General features: G+C 40.7%; 1 protein-coding gene across 1 annotated transcript; it reads left to right on the top strand.

Annotated features, from left to right (window-relative positions):
* The first annotated feature begins 2,143 nt into the window (after positions 1 to 2,143).
* LOC128298672 (uncharacterized) lies at positions 2,144 to 9,129 on the top strand. The gene is made up of 4 exons (XM_053034441.1): positions 2,144 to 2,158; positions 6,283 to 6,402; positions 6,474 to 8,855; positions 8,929 to 9,129. The coding sequence occupies exons 1-4, from the start codon at positions 2,144 to 2,146 to the stop codon at positions 9,127 to 9,129; spliced, it is 2,718 nt and encodes a 905-aa protein (XP_052890401.1).
* The last annotated feature ends 10,434 nt before the right edge of the window (positions 9,130 to 19,563 follow it).

Genomic DNA, 19,563 nt, shown 5'->3' with positions numbered 1-19,563 from the left:
TCATATGTAAACTACGTTCCTCAAAAATGCATTGAAGAAAATGTGAAATAAAAATTCCACTCCAAATATTGCATAGTACAAATTGGTTCAGCTAATGAAACAATTTGATGAGTTAAATAAAAACTATCAGTACATAGTGAATTACTAGTTGAATCGTAATTTCCATTAATGGCCAATGATAATGATTAAAAATATATGTAATTTTCAAATTTTAAACAATATTTTGTAAATTCGTGTATTCCTACTCTTCAACCATTTGCTAGTTGTGATTTACCGCAATTGAATAAAACAATCCATGTCTGCAGTGTGACATCGCTGATATACAACTTTTCTTCCCTTTTTATTTTAATTGTTTTTGTTGATACATAATCATGTGTTTTTCAACTTAAATTCCGAAATAGTTTCCGGTATAGCGGCAAGCCAGCATGCTTGAATCGGTAAAGGTCTCTCTCGGGGCCATCAATGGCGTAATTTGTACCAGCGTGATTCAGTACTTGATGATGCATGCAATCAATTATGGTGATCGTCAATGCAAACAAGGAAGCTATTGGACGAGTTTTCATTATCAGTGGAATGTAAAATTCATCATGTGTAAAATGATGTTGTATCACTAAAACAGTATGTACAAGTATATGAAAATATGTGTACATGTTTTAGGTTACGTATTGTTGAAAAATTCATCGGTATTTAATGGCCTAGAGCAAAGTACAATTTTGTTAATGATTCGTTTATATACTTTTACCCTGATGAAATGTTTTATATTGTTATTTAATTTATCTTCTTTTTTATTTGATTTTGCTCATATTGATGATCTTGACGGAATACGCTGTCTGCTAAGATAAGATTCCTATCCAGAACGGACCTATTGTTATGTCTAACGTTGTTATGTTTACTGTCGTATGCAAATTGGTAACAGTTCTGTGTGTGTGCGGTGTGTGGAATCTGTTTTTGCTATTGTTTCTTGTAATTATGTATTTTGTTCATAAAAGATGCTCCAGCTTATGCAAATTGTGATTGTACAATACATATTCCGGAACAGTTTATACAACATAGAAAAAATCCGTATCTTGACATACTCTATGGCGTCAATATTTCCACTTTTAAACGGCGATTAAAGTTAGGTCATGTGTGCTGTTAACTGATGCGGAACTTTCCCTTTCTTTTCCACTTTTGCTGCCAGTCACTCGATGTTTCTGCATTATTCCATTGCCTTGAAAAGGAACTACCCGATAGGACTCACGTGAGGTGTTGGGAACCAACTGTCAACGGCAAGCACTTGTTTTGTTACTTCCTCTCATGTGATCAGACCAACCGGAATGGGTAACGAAGTTGTGAGAGAAAGTTCAACGCTAAGTAAAATTGAACCTCGCCGCGATATAAGCATGAGAGAATAGCGGTGTAGGTAGGTTGTAAATGAGGTATCGTGGTAGAGGATGACCGATTGAAGAGATGGTTGCGCTGCCTAATACGGTGGGTGAGCGAATGTGTGTGAGTGTACATGAAAGAAATTCCGCATAGCATATATGTTTCACACTCTCCCAGCCCGCGAATATGTGGCTTTTCGTTCGTTGGCAAAGAAAATGAGAAGAAAAACATTTTATAGTAAACATTTCTTTCTTTTAAACTCAGTAGCGTCTTGGCGGCAAAGGTGAGCGGTTCGTTGAATGAAACTGCCGTGCAATAGTGTGGACAAATTCTGTGCCTGTTGAATATATGCATCGTTGGTGTATTGTTTCTTTCACCTGAGAGTGATGTGCGTTTAATATTAAACATATCAGACTGCTTGTCAGCATTGTACATACTAATAAAAAACGTCGTTGCTATTGAAGAAGCGAACCTATGTAATAATCACATTGCAGTGATGATTGAGTAGTGATTCTGTTTGCTATATTTCAGAGTGTTATTAGTGTGTTCAGTGTTTTAGTGTAAAATACATGAAAACGCGTTAAAGTCAATTATGAAATACAAAAAATAGCCCTCAGTTGTGTGAGATACACAGGGAAACCAAATATATTAAAGTATAAGAACATCAAGTGATTCGTATTTCCTCGGTATCGTGTATCGTGTATCGTTTCCGCGGATTCGTATCCATTCGGTGGTATCCTTAAATCAAGGGAGGTTGTTATTGTAATTATCACAAAATATGAGGAAATACTGGGTAAGTGATTGTTTCAATTGCGTCTTAGGGAATGATTTGGTTTTTTTTTTAATCACAATTGCCATTTCTATGCTAAGCAAGGAAGCTGATTCATCAATAGGATATTTGATAAAGAGTATATCAATAACTTTTCACTTTTTGAGAATGTTTTTCAATTTCCATCAATATTCGTCTAATGTTATGCTGTAACAAAAATCAAAACAATAACCTGAAAATAATTTAAGATTACAACGGTAGCTGCGCATTTGTATCGATTCGATAATACTTATGACCCACCAAGATTACATAGTGAAATATTTCGAAAGCCAATAATTTTGCGGCAGACGGGAAAAGAGCTAGAAACGAAAAGAGTAAAGAAGATAATGTAGGTACGAGTATGAGAAGAAGAAGTGACATAATGAAGCAACCAATACGCTGGTTTATGATTCGCGCTTCAAACTTGCATTTGCGATCGTTCGTTGTGTTTCATGCGCACTCACTAATGGACAAACGAATGCCGTGAATGATGCGCAGATCAAGAGAAGTTGAACTTTGTGAATTGTTCATCACATAAAGATGAGGCGCAATAGTGTTGAATTGAAAAGACATAAAAATAGCAGCAAAACACTTTTTGATCAATGTGGTGCAGTGTGTAGTTCACTCGGACTACAATCGATATTTGAATCGATCACAGTGGAAGATTTGCAAAATGTCTAGTGATCGTCAATCTATAAACTGAATGTCAGGTCCACGATTTATAAATCATATTTTATTTATTTCTTCCAATATAACGGCTTTTGTGGTATTATCATCACCGTTGTGTTGAGTTACGTACAATCTTCCAAGGCATATTCTCCTAGAATTTATAAATGTATCTTAGATTATTCTTCAGTATCAGCGCAACAACCTACACAAGCCTGCCATTTCTGGTTTTCTTTGACTTTATTTATCCATAGCTGGATAGTCAGTCCTGCGTGCGGGGGATTGGTCCGGATGGGATTTTGGACCGATCCTGTCGTGAAAAGACCGGCGACGCTACCGATTCTCCTCCAAGCCGCCCCATATCTTAGCTTTAAGTAATGGTATTAATTTAAGAAATAGTATTAAAAAAAGGGTTGTCAGTTGCCATGGGGTAACGTTCTGGAAGGGTTGATCAGTGTCGTGACCAAATATTCTAAATAGGCCCTGATAAAATAAATCTTCATTTTTTTGTTTCGTTTGAACGGCCGGCCCGTATCGCATTATTTTTACCGCCTAGTCGGATATAGTGTTACGCATGCGATTTTGTCTCGGTAATGTCGTGTGGGATCGGTGGCGCTACCGAATACATCAGCAGCTCATGTCAAATAAAAAATATTCTAACAGGTGGGCTGATAATTGTTTGGTCTATGACAGTAAAACACTTTTTTTGGTCAATTTTGGTATTTTTTTTTATTCAACATACATCCCTTCAAGGGTGATACACCAACTATAGCGGTCTTTCAATTTTTCGATAGCTTTTTTGTAGTAGTATTTGCCCCTTGCCTCAAAAAAACGACTTTGTTTCGGCGATCGCCTCTTCATCCGAGGAAAATTTCTTCTCAGAGAACATCCTTTTGAGATCTGAGAAAAGGAATCAGTCACTGGGACCCAGATCTACGCAATACGGTGGGTGGCGAAGCAATTCACAGCCTAATTCATGAATTTTTGCCATTATTTTCACTGGTTTGTGGCACGGTGAGTTGTCTTGGTAAGCAATTTTTTTTTCTTCAAATGTGGCCGTTTTTTAGCGATTTCGTCCTTCAAACGCTCCAATAACTTGATTTAATAGTCGCTGTTAATGGTCTTTCCTTGCTCGAGATAGTCGATGAAGATTATTCCTTGCGAATCCCAAAAAACTGAGGCCATAACCTTGCCAGCTGATTGTTGCGATTTCCCCCGCTTTGGAGCATGTTCATCGCGTCCTGTCCACTCGGATGACTGTCTATTGGACTTTGGAGTGAAGCGGAAGAGCCAAGACTCATCCATGGTAACATATTGACGCAAAAACTCGGATTTATTTCGCTCAAACAGCTAAATACACTGCTCCGAATTATCAAATCGTTGTTGTTTTTGTTCGAATGTGAGCTCGCGCGGCAGCCATTTTGCACAGAGCTTTCTCATATCCAAATGCTCGTGAACGATATGTCCAACACGTTTCTTAGACATCTTAAGGGTGTCACCTATTTCGATCAACTTCACATTACTGTTGCTTTTAATAATTTTGTGGATTTTTTTAATGTTTTCATCAGTAACCACCTCTTTTGGGCTTCCACCGTGTTCATCGTCCTCAGTGCTCATTTTACCACTTTCAAATTTAGCATACCAATATTTGATGGTTGATTTTGGTGGAACAGTGTCCAAAAACTCTTCATCAAGCCAATTTTTGGCTAAAACTGTATTTTTCCCCTTCAAAAAGCAATATTTTATCTTCACGCGAAATTCCTTCTTTATCATAATTAATCAAAACACAAAAGTTGCGTCACACAAAATGCTCTAGCTCATTAGGTTATGGCCCGAGTACTGTCAAATTTGGACAAAATTCGTTTGAAGGTTGGTAAAAACTAAATATGATATGGATAAAAATCTTCTAGCGCGATATATGTGTTAGGCCAAACAATTATCAGTCCACCTGTTAACTTAATAAAAACTAACGAAGGATTTTAATCCTCGAATAATAACTAATATAAGTTGTAAAATGTATTAACCCTGCATATCTCAGAGCGACGAAAATTTTATCAATAACTAAGAAACCAAAGTTCCCTTTTTTGAATTACAAAATTATGGCATTTTTATTATTTTCTCCGAATTTTGTCCAAAAAACATATTCTTACAGATGTATGTTATCACTAGATTGCAAATTACACAACGTAAAATATTTGACCAAAATTAACCCGTAAAGTGTTACTGACACTAAAGCCACTCTTTCACTTTCATCTGGTATCATTTCAAAAAAGCTGAACACTTTAGTTTAAGGCGCGGTTCGGTAATGTATAGAAAGCGACGCCGGTGTTCACACGACAGGATCGAGGAAAAATCCTATATGGATCAAACCCCCGTAGTAATTACTGACTGTACTGCTACATGGTAAAAATAAGTTGATACGGCTAAGTCGATACAAAACAAAACACGAAACACGGAAATTTTGGTTTCAATAAGCAAAAGTCGATAATTTATAACAATTCTGATCCACGAAAAATTCTCGGCTGCCTCCATATCAAATCTACTGATTCTAGGCAAATCACAGTTGGAAGATTGCTGCTGTTTTGAAAGCCTGAACAAAGAGCGGTACTTGAAACGGAAGCATACGCAAAGTATACGCAAAGCGCCCAAAACGAAGGATTCGCCTATCGATTATTAACAAAGGTGCAAAAAGCCACCACGTTTTCCAAAGAAAGACAGAATATGAAAACATTGAACATTAACGCTTACACTCTTGTGTGCTTACTCATCATCTATAAAGAACGTTGTGCTGTGTGCCAGACTGAAACGAGAGTGTTTTTGCTACGGATACTTTTCGGAAAGTTTTAAAGGTTTTGGTACGGACACATTTCGGAAAGAAGAAAGTTGATATTGACCATGAACAATGCCCGAAGTGAAGCAGAAGGTCCAACATTAACAAGATGACCTTTGCAATGTTTGCCATGCTATACATTCGAAAATCGCTAAGTGGCACATATGGACGAGACAAAAAAATCAAGTAAACGTTTGACCACCGATGTGTTCTTGATGTGATTGATTTGGCGTCAATGGTGTCAGGCTTTTTGAGATTGTTCAACATTTTGCGTAATTCGTCATGGACGATCGACTATGCGTATTTGGTCGTATTGCATCTCCAACGTATACTGAAGATCATGGGCAATGAAAGCAAGAGAAACACTGAATCCATTAGCATTACAAAGATGGAGTCGCTTCCTTAATGGTTTGCGGGGTTTCGCACTTTCGCGGCGTCGGCGTAAAGACATTAAATGGTTCCATGAAATATGGTTCCTTTCTTGGGGTCAGTGTTAGTAATTTTTCGATTTTGCATGTATTTATCGACGTGGGATGTATTCACTTTGCGGTTAACAAGCCATCTTGCGCAAAAAAGGTATTTCAATGTTACTAATGCTCTTTCTTTCATGCAGCTTCTTCTATTGCTACCCTTGACTGTCTTGGGAAGTAGATCGCCAGCCGCTGTGTTTGAAGACGTGTTTGAGCTAGGTCGTCCCAATGCAGCCTTTCGGGCGACGACCGAAAGCCGAAATGTAAGATTTTTCTGTTATATTGCAGGAAAGCATTCGATGTATAGTACACAATTATGTTTATTCTTTTTCAGGGAATGAAAGCGTACTTGAGAAAAAAGTATCGACAAATGCGGGATCCACTTCCGCAAGCTTCAATGATGGCTGCTTATACTGCTGCGCATGAGCAGTACCAAAACATGGAAGAGAAACAATACGATCGAATTCGTGTCGAGAATTTGCGCAAGCTGACCTCGGTTCGTACGAAACGTTTGGATGGGAAACAAGCATCAGCGAAAACCCCTAAAAAACTCGAAATAGTTCCTCGAGAAATGATTAGGTTTGAGCTATCCGATGCCATGATTTTCTCTCCAGACCTAGAGCCACAAAATACGCATCAGTCGAAACCTCGCGTAAAGCGCGAAGAACAACCACTAGATCGCATTGAGCCGGTTCCTCGAGAGATACTTCGATTCGAACTAGCTGATGCAATGGTATCTAGAGAGAAAAGTGAAATGGTAAACGGTAGTTCGAAAGTGGCTCAAAGGCATCGACGGTCAGCTAGTCCCGATCCGCGAGATTACGTAAAGTTTGAACTGGAAGATGCCAAGCGATTCGAAACAAGCAGTTACACTGCAAAGAGCGCAAAGGTAACAGAAAATTTGCGACATCCCTTTACGTCTTCAGACAGCTACAGGCGTGGAAAAGTGTTCGATGAAGTAGTTGATCGTCCAGTATCGAACGGAAAGATCGGGGAGGCAAGCAAGAAAGAAAAACGCGAAAACGTCCAACCGGTGGAAGACGACGAAGATAGTGATATGAGCCCGGAGGAGTCTCGACGCATTAAAATCAGAGGTAAAAAGCAGAAGCAGATAGCTAATTACGAGGATCTCCCTCTTGGCGTGCAGAAAGCGATAGATATAGCGCTTAAAGAAAATGAACGCATGAATGGGAAAGGAAGAGATGAGACATCGGATGGATCTGTTGTGCAATCAACTCCCAAGTACTTTTTTGGTGATAAGAAACCGAAGACAAAGAAACCGTACAGTAGTACGACCAAAATTTCCGAACCAAAGTTTGTGCCCAGTGTCAAACTCTCGGAAACACAACTACCAGTCGTGGAAGAGGAGTCTAACGGACAAACTGGATTTATTCCAAGTAGGACAATAGGTATGGATACCGTGGCGTCCCCGGAAACGACTGATTCAAGTAGATCAATGAGCTCATCAGTACAGGGCATTCCGAAGGCATGGTGGTCATATTCGGATCTGCGACGACCGAAACGGTTGTATCACAAGGTTCCGGCACAACCGTTGGTAATTAGTCCGCAATACGTGAACACTTTTAAGCCGGTCAGTGAGCAGAGCAAAATGAATGAGCTATCGCCTGGTTACCATCCACGAGCAGTTTTCTTTTCTCCTGCAGTGTCTTCTAATTCAGTACTAGGTTCACAATCCGCTGAGCATGGTGATTACAAAGCATCACATACAGAGAGTCCGGAAGAAGTTGTCATAAAAGAGCGGCCCAAGATTCAATACGTGATAAAAGAGATACCAGTTCCAGTGAAAATGAACCAACCACGTACTAAGATCACAGTTCAGCCTAGTATATCGATATCTTATGATAAAGATATCACAAGTCCGGGAACTAGCGAAAATGCTGGTCAGGGATATGATAATCCTTACGGGCCGATTGAACTTCATTATGGCCATAGTAAATCGGTAAAAGAACCAGCACAATCCTTCCAGAGCATGAAAATTGTGATTCCTGATTCCAAAGAAGAATCTCGTGAGCAAGAAAATTACTATGATAGTAAAAAATACAATAATTTGATCGATACATCGCAACCATCCACAAAACAATCGAATGAAATAGACACATCCGGAGGAAGTATTGCGGCTCTATCGGCTTTAATCGGACAACGCCCGAGTGTGCAATTAAAGGGGCTAAATCAACTCCTACACATGCCCGTTCCGATCGGAAGCACAGAAAAACAGCATCGTCCTCAGGATAGTACAGCTCCAGTGACATTTCCAGAATCTTCAACACCGACACCCAAGCAGTCTCGAGCGGGTTATCGATCAGTCCAAATAGATCATAGTCCAAAATTACGAACAGCAATCTATGATGACAGTATCTATCACACGGTACAGATGAACCTCCCGTTGCAGATACCATCGCATAAGGAATACACTCCGATTAAAGAAGATGTGTCCGACGTTTTGGACTCCGATTTAGTAGGACCCACCATTGGAACACCCAGTCATACAACGGACGATGTCAGATCGCGTAACGCAATTCCAACTCAAATAATAGAACATCACGAATTTAACGAAGAAGAGGCTGGCCATGAATCAAACACATATCGTCATATTAACATTCACAGTACGCCTGCTACTCCGCATAGCGAATCAATATCACATCATTATCAAGAGCAGCATCACCACCATCACCATTCCAGCAGCGAACATTATGATGTACGGAAGCATACAGCGGCAGTTGTCTAGAAATTACACAAAATAATTTCGTTTCTTCTGTTTATGTTTGCAGGACTCGGAAGGATATGCATTCGGATACAGAGTACGAGATTTCCACACTGGAAATGATTTCGGTCACGTACAAAACCATGACAATGGTGTTACGCGTGGAGAGTATCACATTTTATTGCCGGACGGTCGAGTACAGAACGTACGATATACTGCTGATGAGAAGGGCTTCCATGCCGATGTTACTTACGAAAGTGTCCATTAGGTGTCACATAGACGAAAGTATATAAAGCGATAAACTATAGCAATATTGATCATATTTCACGGATTTCGAACATAGCGTTGTTGCTGAAGTTTGTGTAAAAGCTACTAAATTTTCAAACTCAATTTAACTTTAGCCAAGGTATGAAAGTTGTTTCATGGAGGATGTAAACAAGATTTCTCGGAAGGAAATGTAACAGAGAGATAAACCGCAATGTTGAAAACCATCAATCAAAAGCTACATTCGATACAATCGTTTGCAATCTGCAATACCAACGATTACCAAACGAACTAATAACTGCCGATAAGGTCCGTGATTTTAATGTAATTTTATTTATAAAGCGCAACATGTTATTGCTACATTGAGTATGTTGCAGATTAAATGCTTGTATACATGTTGAGCCGTTTGACCCGTGTTCATGCTGTGGTTAAAGTTTCTTTTAAATTTCTTTAGGATATTTCTTGGCACGGCGTAGTTATTTAAGCTACCTTTGTGTGCTAATTGTGATGAAAAGGGATTTGTGCAATACGAGAAGATTTGCATGGTTTCATATCTGCAGCCATGAATAAAGCGATAATTTCTTTAGTGGTATATGTTAGTGAACTGTTCCAATCATTTTAGTTTATAGGATCTCGATAGTTGTGTTATCGTAACTGTGCGTAGAGCAACATAATATAAGATGATGTTTTATGGGTATTTTTTTGATGAATTGTCCGTTACACTGAGTAGCGAAAACTGTCTTATATTGTTTTGAATCGTTTAGTTCAAGCCAAATGAACTCTGTACCTTTTTTATAGTTTTAACTTGGAAATGATAGTCAGAATAAAATGTTCAATGATCAATAAATAATTCTATTGGCACATGCATGTGTACGGTTATTTTTAACTAAGTTTGTGAAAGAAAATGTTCGATTAACCGTTACCAAAGCTATAAAAAATCTATTCCGTTGTTATAATCTTATGTAATTACTGCAGAACAATGAAATAATAATTAAATATTATATAATAGTTAGTTTGGTACTATGAATACCTGGTAAATATGAGTACCAGGTTATTTTTTATATGTTAATTTAATTAAGTTATAGTTATAGTTATTCAATTAAGTTTAGTTAGTTAAATTAAGCTAATTTATTTAATTAGGTTTGGAAAACTTTTTTCTTAAATCGTTTGAAATCCATGCACAAATTCTATAGCGGGATTTTTCGATTAAAAAGTAAAAAAAATAATGTAGTGAAAACTATTAGACCACCTAAAAACCGTTTGATACCGTTACCGAAAAACCGTTCAGTATGCCCATTTTTAATGTTAAATTATTAACGGGGATACTTTTGGGAGTGGTTTTTACGTGGTTTAAAAGGGTTTTTTTCAATTGTAGTTATGGAATAGAGAAGATGGAAAAATATGATAAATTCAAGTTGATTTTAATGATCTAGTATTTTTATAACACTTTCATTCAATTTTATTTATTTATTTCTTCCAATATGACAGCTGTTGCCGTATTATCAACACCGTTGTGTTGAATTATGCCCCATCTTCCAAGGCATTTCCTCCTTGCAATTTGCCTTATCCCGGACATACTCGGTTGTATCTCTTGTTAGCGTGTTTCGATGTTGTTTGTCGTTTGTTTATCGTAGTTGTATTCGTTGTATTCGTGATGCATGATATTTTCTGTGTTGAAGCAATTGCTTGTGGTGTGGATGATAAGCGACTGTGTTTAACGTTGGCCTAGCCTTTACGGGACTGAAACAAAACAGTCAACAAATGGTTTCAACAACGGACTACAACCATTCACCGATAAGTCTGATAATAATAATAATAATCATTAATGTGGCACTACATAAAACAGCTATCAACAAAGGCAAATATAACACAGGATGGACTACAAAGAAAGAAGGGAAAAGGGAATTTAAGGATCGGATTCAAATCAGAAATCCATTATCTAGCGCAAAGCGGTAAATGAGCCTCACGAACCTCAGGTCTCTACAACCCAAAATAGGGCGCCTAGGAGTAGCCGGGAGCCTCCCGACCCACCCGACAAACCATCAGACCTTAGGCTGACAGCAGTCCACATGCAATGTCAGGGCGCGGCCATCGCGGATCGTGTGTGTGCAGGACGAGCACACACCAAGGACTCGACAATTAGCAAGCGGTCAAGCAGGGTGCGTGTGCGATTAGGCTAGGCGGTTAAGTTAGTTTTTTTATGTAATAAACGTGTAACCTATGTAACTAAACCCCTTTTGCGACTTCACATTTTTAATTGTGTTCCAGTCACAAGAACACAAAACTAATAAAATGTTGTTGTGTCATATTAGATACGCGTAACCGAAACAGAATAGCAAAAAGTTGAATCCGTATCATAACAAATGCTCGAATTTGGCAAATTAGAGTTGTTTTGCAATGGAAACAATGTTTAAACATTGGTGATTCAACCAAGCACGTAATTAAACTTTTTTACATGGTATGGGTGCGTAAATAATGTATTTCAGCAATAAAATGGAATCTTGTTACGAACGCGAAAAGAATTCATGAAAGAACACGCTAGCAGCCAAAAGGGGAATAAACATAACAATCAAGAAATTCGCGAAATCCGTCGAAATACAAAGAATGCGAACGAAATTCATGAATGAGCATACCAGCGCTCAAAAGGGGAACAAAACATAACAATTGAAAGATACGTGAGGTCATAAGTAAACAACGTCCGGAGACCCGTTCGAAAAGCGTATAAACAATAAGAGCCTCACCGTTGATACTGTAAACAAATACAATCGACTATACGACAATTATCGCAAATAAGCAGACGCAATACGACCGTCAACGGGCGTGTACACCCGACACCAATAGATTTGCCAACATAAGAAGAATAATTCGATCCTTCAAATACAAGATATGCTAAAGTAAGAACAATGATTCGATCTTTCAACATAAGATTGCTAACGTAAGGAGAATGATTCTATCGTTCATCTCGTTTTCACTTTCAAATCTCGAAACACATTGTTAGTATATAAGCAGGAGACATTGCCAATAAACTTGACTTGTACTTTAAACCTCAACCGGTGCTTTTCGAGTCGCTGGGTTGGCAATCGAGTTGAACGGAGGTCCACATTAGGAACTTATTCTGATTTATCAGAACAAAAGCCTACATGTCCGACCCGAACAATTCCGAGCGCCTTCACTTCTACGGTTTTCCGTCTAGCAAGGTCCACCGTTAGAAACTAGCTCCGGAATTCCAGAGCCAAGCCTAACGTCCGATTTGACTACGACGGTCCGAAACTAGCGCGAGAGTTTCATGGTAGGCCAATCTTCGCGTGGTCTACCTACGGCGGCGGACCCAGCAGTCCGAATTTTGTTCCCGCAGCAACAAATCTTGTTACGCTACGCGAGGGATTTTGCGACGCTACTTAAAATTCGTAAGGAACTGTAGTTATACAGACAGAACACACAAGCGGTGCCTAACCTCCAGGAACAGACTGCGTCCCAGCAACAACTCACTTCTGCCCCCTCCGCGCGCCGATGTCGTGCTGGTCGACGGGAGAAGGAGCGTCGAGGACTGAAGCAGCTACACCAACAACAGCAGCAGCTGCAACAGCGCCAACGGCAGCAGTCACAAAAGCAGCAGCAGCTTCTGCAAAACCACTGCAACAGCAGTTCCAGCGTTTACAGCAAAAGCAAATGTCTTCGCTTCCAATACCAGGTCTGTTCAACATCCCTGCTTCACTTAGGAACGGTTGGTAGAATGTGGTAAAGCGACGCCCTGCACAGCAGTAGCAATAACAACAGCAGCAGCAGCTGCAATAGCAGAAGCTACTCTCGCAGCAGTAGCAACAGCGTTCACAACAACAGCGGCAGAAACAATTTGCCTTCGTACCGCGTCATAAGGCGAAGGCGGACATGATTGTAGTGAAGGTGCAAAAGGGTCTCGAAGAGATGAAAGTTGCACAGCATGTGCAAATGAGAACGCAGCTGTGCTATCTCCGGTTGCCCTTGTCCAGTTCTCCCAATAGCGATGAAGTTCTCACTGTCATGCAGGACACCGTCGGAGAGAACTTAAGAGCGCATCTTAACCGAGAAGTGGGTTACCTTAGTTACAGCGCATCTACCTTAGTCAACTCGACCTCATGGCGGAGATAGAAGGTCGAGCGCGTCCGAATACGTTTGCCTCTCACGAAGGTCGCTAAAGTAGTTGGTGGACGCGTGTTGGTTCATGGATGCGAGACAAAATCCCATTGGAGACAATCGAAAGACAATCCCGTTGGAGTATCAGTGCTGTTACCGGTGACTGGATTTCGACCATGTGGCACGCGACTGCCGAGCGCAGGTGGATTGCCGAGATTTGTGTATTCATTGCGGAGGTAAGGGTCATCCCGCAGCCACAGCGGTGCCCATTACATTAGTCGGATGTTCGGTGTAAGAGTGTTGCAGGCCAATATTGGACACAGCAGGATGGCCCAAGACCTCGCACTTCAAGCAGCGAGGAAACTAGGCGCCGGCCCTGCTGCTGCTGGCAGAAGTCTACGGGCCACCTCCCAACAATGGGAGAGCTTGACCAGTCCTGGAGGCTGAACACTGGTCCTGGTAGCGAGGTCCTGGTCTGGTGGCGGTCCAAGTTGCGGTCATTGTTTACATCAGCTGCTACGCTCATCCACGGCTGATCGCTGCCGAATACGAACGCTTCTTCTAGGCTGTGGAATTTGAGGTCATGTCCCACTCTAAGGCCATCTTTGCCAGCGATATCAATGTTTGGCACGTAGAGTGGGGCAGCTGCAGGAACAATACCCGTGGCCAGAATCTACAAGATGTTGTGGCGTGACAATTCTTACAGCTGCTGAATCGAGGAAGCACCCCCACCCCCTTTGTAGGAAACGAGGTAACCGGACCAAGCATTGTAGCACGTGGAGAGTAACCAGCCAATATATTGCATCGGATCATCGGTTAATATCATTCGACCTACGGCAACCCGACATTCCGCATGGAGGAGTACGATTCGACCCGACAAATGAGTACGCAGCAACCTCGGCGACGACGACAGCAACTGCAAAGTCCGTCGTGGAAGAATGAAGCGTCTGGCAAGCTTTAAGATTTTGCTGTTTAACCCGGGGGTCTTTCGCCTAGCGCTACGGGCTGCGTGTGTTGACGAGAGGTGAACAGCGGCTACTGGTTTGGCTACGGTTGCGATGACCGTTGCGTGCGCCGAAATAGTGCCACGAGTGCCAGACCGTACTAGAGACCGTGTCACAAACTTTTTTTTAGACTCCCGAGCGGGATGCATGTAACGTGGCCCATGGCTGTGTGCTGCATACCACCGATCTGTAGGAACGCAGGTTTGCGGCAGCTACGCAACGCACGACAAGACGGGCGCTCGAGTTGGCGATTAAGACCTGCAAACGACAGATGTTCAACGACTTGATCGACACGGCAGTAAACAACGCATTCGGGGTCGGTTATAGAGTCGTCATTGCTAAGCTGCATACCGCTCGTGTCCCACCGGGAACCGATCGAGTGAAGATGGACAGGTTTGTGGAGGATTTGTTCCCAGAATATCAACCGGTCGCCTGGCCCGCACCTAATACCATCATTGATAGCATTGGCGAGCGACAGAGCTACATGCGAGCAGTGACAACGGAGCAGTTGCTTGACATCGTTGGATCGATGCCTATCAACAAGGTGCCGAGACTCAACAGAATTTCGAATGCGGCCATCAAAGCAGCTGTTCGTTCGTACCCGGAGGTATTTCGACGTGTCTACCAGGACTGTCTCGACCATGGCACGTTCCCGTCACACTGGAAGAGACAGCGCTTGGTGCTTACTTCCAAGCCTGGAGTTTTCGGTGTGCAGCTTCCTGAATGCGTGCAGACCATCAGGTACGTAGATTACCTGCTGATATTGGTAACAGTGACGACATGGACAGTAGCAGCAGTAGAGGAAGCAGTCACGCGCGATCGGCTAGTGGACTGCGAGACACCATCTTGAGCTCGCTGGACAGAGACGGTGCTCATCTCTAGCTTGAGGCATCCTGCGGTGGTGTTCATCAACATCGGTGGCGTGGTCGTTCGGTCGTCCCGGTCCAATCGATATCTCGGTGTGCAGCTGCAGGATCACCTGTCGTGGTTGCCGTGGACACGTTCGGCACGCGACGGAGAAGGCAATTGAGATGGCCAATGTTGTCACAGACAGGAGTGCCGCAGGCTTTTGCAGCGGGTATAGCGGACGCCGGCCAAAAGAGCCGGCCAGAACGTTCCGGACAGTGCGGTACGAGACGTTAGTGCTGCTGGCGGGTCTTGTTCCAATCTGTCGGGTGGTGCGAGAGAACGCTCAGATTTTTGAGCTACTCTACGCTGCCGACCGCACCGAGACCTCTATCGTGATTCGGCGCCAAGAACGCGAACGGACCATGAATGAGTGACAAGCAACGTGGGACGAGGATGCTGCTCGAATGGATGCGAGCCGTTTTGTCCGGTGGCCCCACCATGTTTTGCTCGATGCGCGCCTGGCATACGCGTAAACACGGGATATGACGTTCCACCTGTCCCAAGTACTGTCCGATCGGGTTTTCTTCCGTGACTACATGGGCAGGATGGAATTTAAGCCGTCCCCGGAATGCCTGCGTTGCCCGGAGTGCCGGAAAACGTGGAGCACACATTATTTGAATGTCCACGTTTTTCCGAGGCAAGACAAGCGCTGCTTAACGACCATCAGCGGCTACCAACGCCTGACGCCATAGCCTATTAGATGCTTCAGTCATCATAGAACTGGAGCAGGGTGTGCGAAGAAGCCCAGCGCATAACAAGTACGCTGCAGCGTGAGTTGGATCATCAACCGCTGAAGACGAGAGAGTTGTAGCTGATACCTTGGCCGATCGCGACTGCCCGTAACGAGAGGCGTAACGCGGCCGGAAGGGCACGGACGTTGCACCTCAGAGAGGAAAGAAGAGATTTGCGGTCCTCTTCCCCACCTTCTTCGCCAACAAGAGAGCCCAACCGGGTGATGATACGAGAACGGGTAGGGCGCTTTCAAGAGCATCGTCGTGTGGAAGTGGACCTTCGGCAGCTATTATCCGAAGAAAGAATTATCAATCGAGGAATCACCAACTACGTTGACGGTTGGCACAAGCGGCCTGGAGGTCTCACTGCGGCGGAAGCTTCTCGTTGAAGACGGGCGGAAAAACAAGGCGCCTGACGGGGCAAAAAAAAAAAAAGTGAGCACTAGTTCAGTGCTAGGTCTTTAAGTGATTTAAAATAAAATAAAAGGTGATACGCTTGGTGCGAGGCAGCAATAACCCTCTGGCCAACCTAGAACCATATAGGGTCTATGACCAGGGAAGAAGAGTGTAACGGTTTAACGAATGTTTGCACATTTTTAATAAAAAACCCTTCTATTTTAAAAAAGGTCCTCTCTGATGTGAATAGAGGATAAAAACATCGCCTTTTGAATCTCTTGATGTTACAATTTACAAAATCTTTTCTACACAAAAGCTTAAGGACTTGATTCACTATGAAGGCAAGTGATAAGAAAAAAATAGTAGCATCTTCGACCAGCCTTTAAAGTACCAAACGACCGATATTGAACCTTCATATCGTATGAGGTTCTCAGTAGCTAATTGAGTATAACTTGAAAAACGAATTGATATGTTATCAGTCCCCAGTGCATAGGGAGGATTGGAACCTAGATTGGACATACTGTTGAATCGTTCGTTACAGACTTTTTTCATGGACGATTTTTTCAAATGTTGATTCTTTTCTTATAGATTCTTTGAAAGAATTCTGATTACCCAACCTTGATAAGGGTTTTTTATCCGTGAGAACCTGACTAAAGTCAGTAAGTGGTTCCAATTGCGGAATCGAAATTTCTAAGTAGAAAGAATTCTTAAATGATTTAAAAATTCAGTTAACCTTTCGGGTTAAAAACTTTTTCGCATACAACCTTAATTGTGCATACAATCCGTAGTTCTGTTGCGTAGCAGTGTAACATATTGCTAGTCTATATGAAAATTTCATACATTATGGTATACTGGTGATTTTCTTCCTACTTTATAGCAATGGTTTTTCAATACTGAAACACTCCCAGAGAGAAAAGAGCAAAGGCACCGCATAGAACGGGAAATTGCCGATCTTCTTGATTGTAAGTGTTGATCTAGTATTTTTTTCAAATTCTGCGATCAAAAGGAATTGGATTATAAATGAAGAACAAATCAAATCAAATGAAAGGTTTGAAAGGGATAGTAAGTTGCGGTGTAAGTGATGCGGTGTAAGGTGATTGAGCCAAAGTTATCACCGTTAAAAGCAAAAGCACTGTTAGCTGCTCCGCATTAATTTCTAGCAGAGGACAGAAATCTATCTAAATCTAAATCTAAATCTAAATCTAAATCTAAATCTAAATCTAAATTTAAATCTAAATTTAAATCTAAATTTAAATCTAAATCTAAATCTAAATCTAAATCTAAAACTAAATCTAAATCTAAATCTAAATCTATGAATCTAGTACGCGTACGTGGAATAAGACTTTGCTGAATGGATTCTGTTGCTATTTGGTGTCGAAGAAGTCACTGACGCTGCTGGCGGGAATCCGCTGATTTTGCTGTTGTACGCAGAACGGATGCGCTTGACTGCGCATGGGGTAAAATCGTAAACCCTATAAATATAAATAATAACAGGAGAGATATAAAATGACATTTCTCGCGATTAAATTTGGTAAAACCTTAATACCAATGTTTGTTATTAATTAAAATTAGTTGCAATACAAAGGCTGCACGTCATTTGTTTAAAATTTGATTTACGTTATTTTTTTTATTAACCGTTGTGTCAATAACCAAATCTACACCTTAATCTCTACGACCGGCATACCCGGGTATCCCATACATTTTGTATGGGAAACCAAAATTTTTCGTCTTGAAACTTAAATAACTTTTTTTGTATTGGAAATTAAAATTTCAAATTTGGAACACAAAAGCGGGCATTAGTATTCTATACAATCGTTAAAAAAACAGAATTTTAAAATTCATTTAGAATTTTTTAATGGTGTTTTTGTGTATGAAAACCCAACTTTTTGACATGTAGCATTCAATAACTTACTGTGATATATGAACTTTGCCCAGTAAAATTCTGTAATAAATCAATTTGTCAGCATATAATATTAACAAAAATGCATATTTCAAGCATATAATTTTGATGTTGAAGATTGTGAAGGTTTATTGTACTTGTATGATATTTATTTGATATTATGCATGGAATTTAGAGTTCAACAACTGTTACATTTGGGCATGTTTGTTGAATGTTGAGCACATACGGTTTTCTTGCTTTGAACGCCTGATCCTTTGTATTGTTTTATATACAATATATATGCTATTGTATATATACTATTCTATATATGTATTATATACAATATATATACAAATTATATGCTTTTTTGTTAATATTATATGCTGACAAATTGATTTATTACAGAATTTTACTAGGCAAAGTTCATATATCACAGTAAGCTATTGAATGCTACATGTCAAAAAGTTTGGTTTTCATACACAAAAACACCATTAAAAATTTCTAAATAAACATTATAATTCCACGTTTTTTCGTTTTTTTTCGTTTTTTCACGATTGTATAGAATACTAATGCCCGCTTTTGTGTTTCAAATTTGAAATTTTAATTTCCAATACAAAAAAAGTTATTTAAGTTTAAAGACGAAAACTTTGCGTTCCCCATACAAAATGTATGGGATACCCGGGTATGCCGGTCGTAGAGATGAGGGGTATAAAAAGAAATTTGTGAAAAAATAATGTTTCCAGTTATCCAAATGCCACATATTGGATATTTTCTGAAAGAGAACTAAATTTCCTAAAGATATAGTAAAAAAAATCAGGTAGCTATCATATTTCAATAAAAAGTTATAAAAGTTTGAAAACGAAAATCATACCCGGGTATCCGGTCGTAGAGTTGACGGTTAATAATGTTTATTTTATAAATTAAATTAAATTAAACTCTTGGATTCGGATGTGCGAAAACAGCCTGACAGAATTGGCATTCACTAAATTGTGCACGAAATTGCATATTTAGCTTTTGCGGTACCGTAAAGAGTTTTGTGTGTCACTATCAATCTCACCGATTATCTTATTCGCTTGCGCGATTGAATAAGTTATACACGGCATATCCTATCTATCGCCAACCCTGTAATTAATTTTTGATGCCGCCATTGATGATTTTGTTAATATTGATAATATTGTTCAATATTGAAAAACTAGTGCGATCGTACCTTTGATGATAAACATAGCAACCCAGGTGATGTTGAAAGTTCGTTTCGTTCTCCGTGGCCTTTGTTTGTTGACTGATTGCGTTGATGCAACGATGCGCATCAAACAATTGGAACGTCTTTGCCGATCGAGGGATTCCGATCGCGGGAGGCTGCAGTTCGGTTTGGCCTGGCATGGTCAGCAAAGCGTGAAACAAACTAG

Source organism: Anopheles moucheti, chromosome 2 (genome assembly GCF_943734755.1).
Source record: "Anopheles moucheti chromosome 2, idAnoMoucSN_F20_07, whole genome shotgun sequence".
Taxonomy (NCBI): Eukaryota; Metazoa; Arthropoda; class Insecta; order Diptera; family Culicidae; genus Anopheles; species Anopheles moucheti.
Note: the sequence above shows the minus strand (reverse complement) of the source record. Positions and strands in the feature narration are given on the sequence as shown.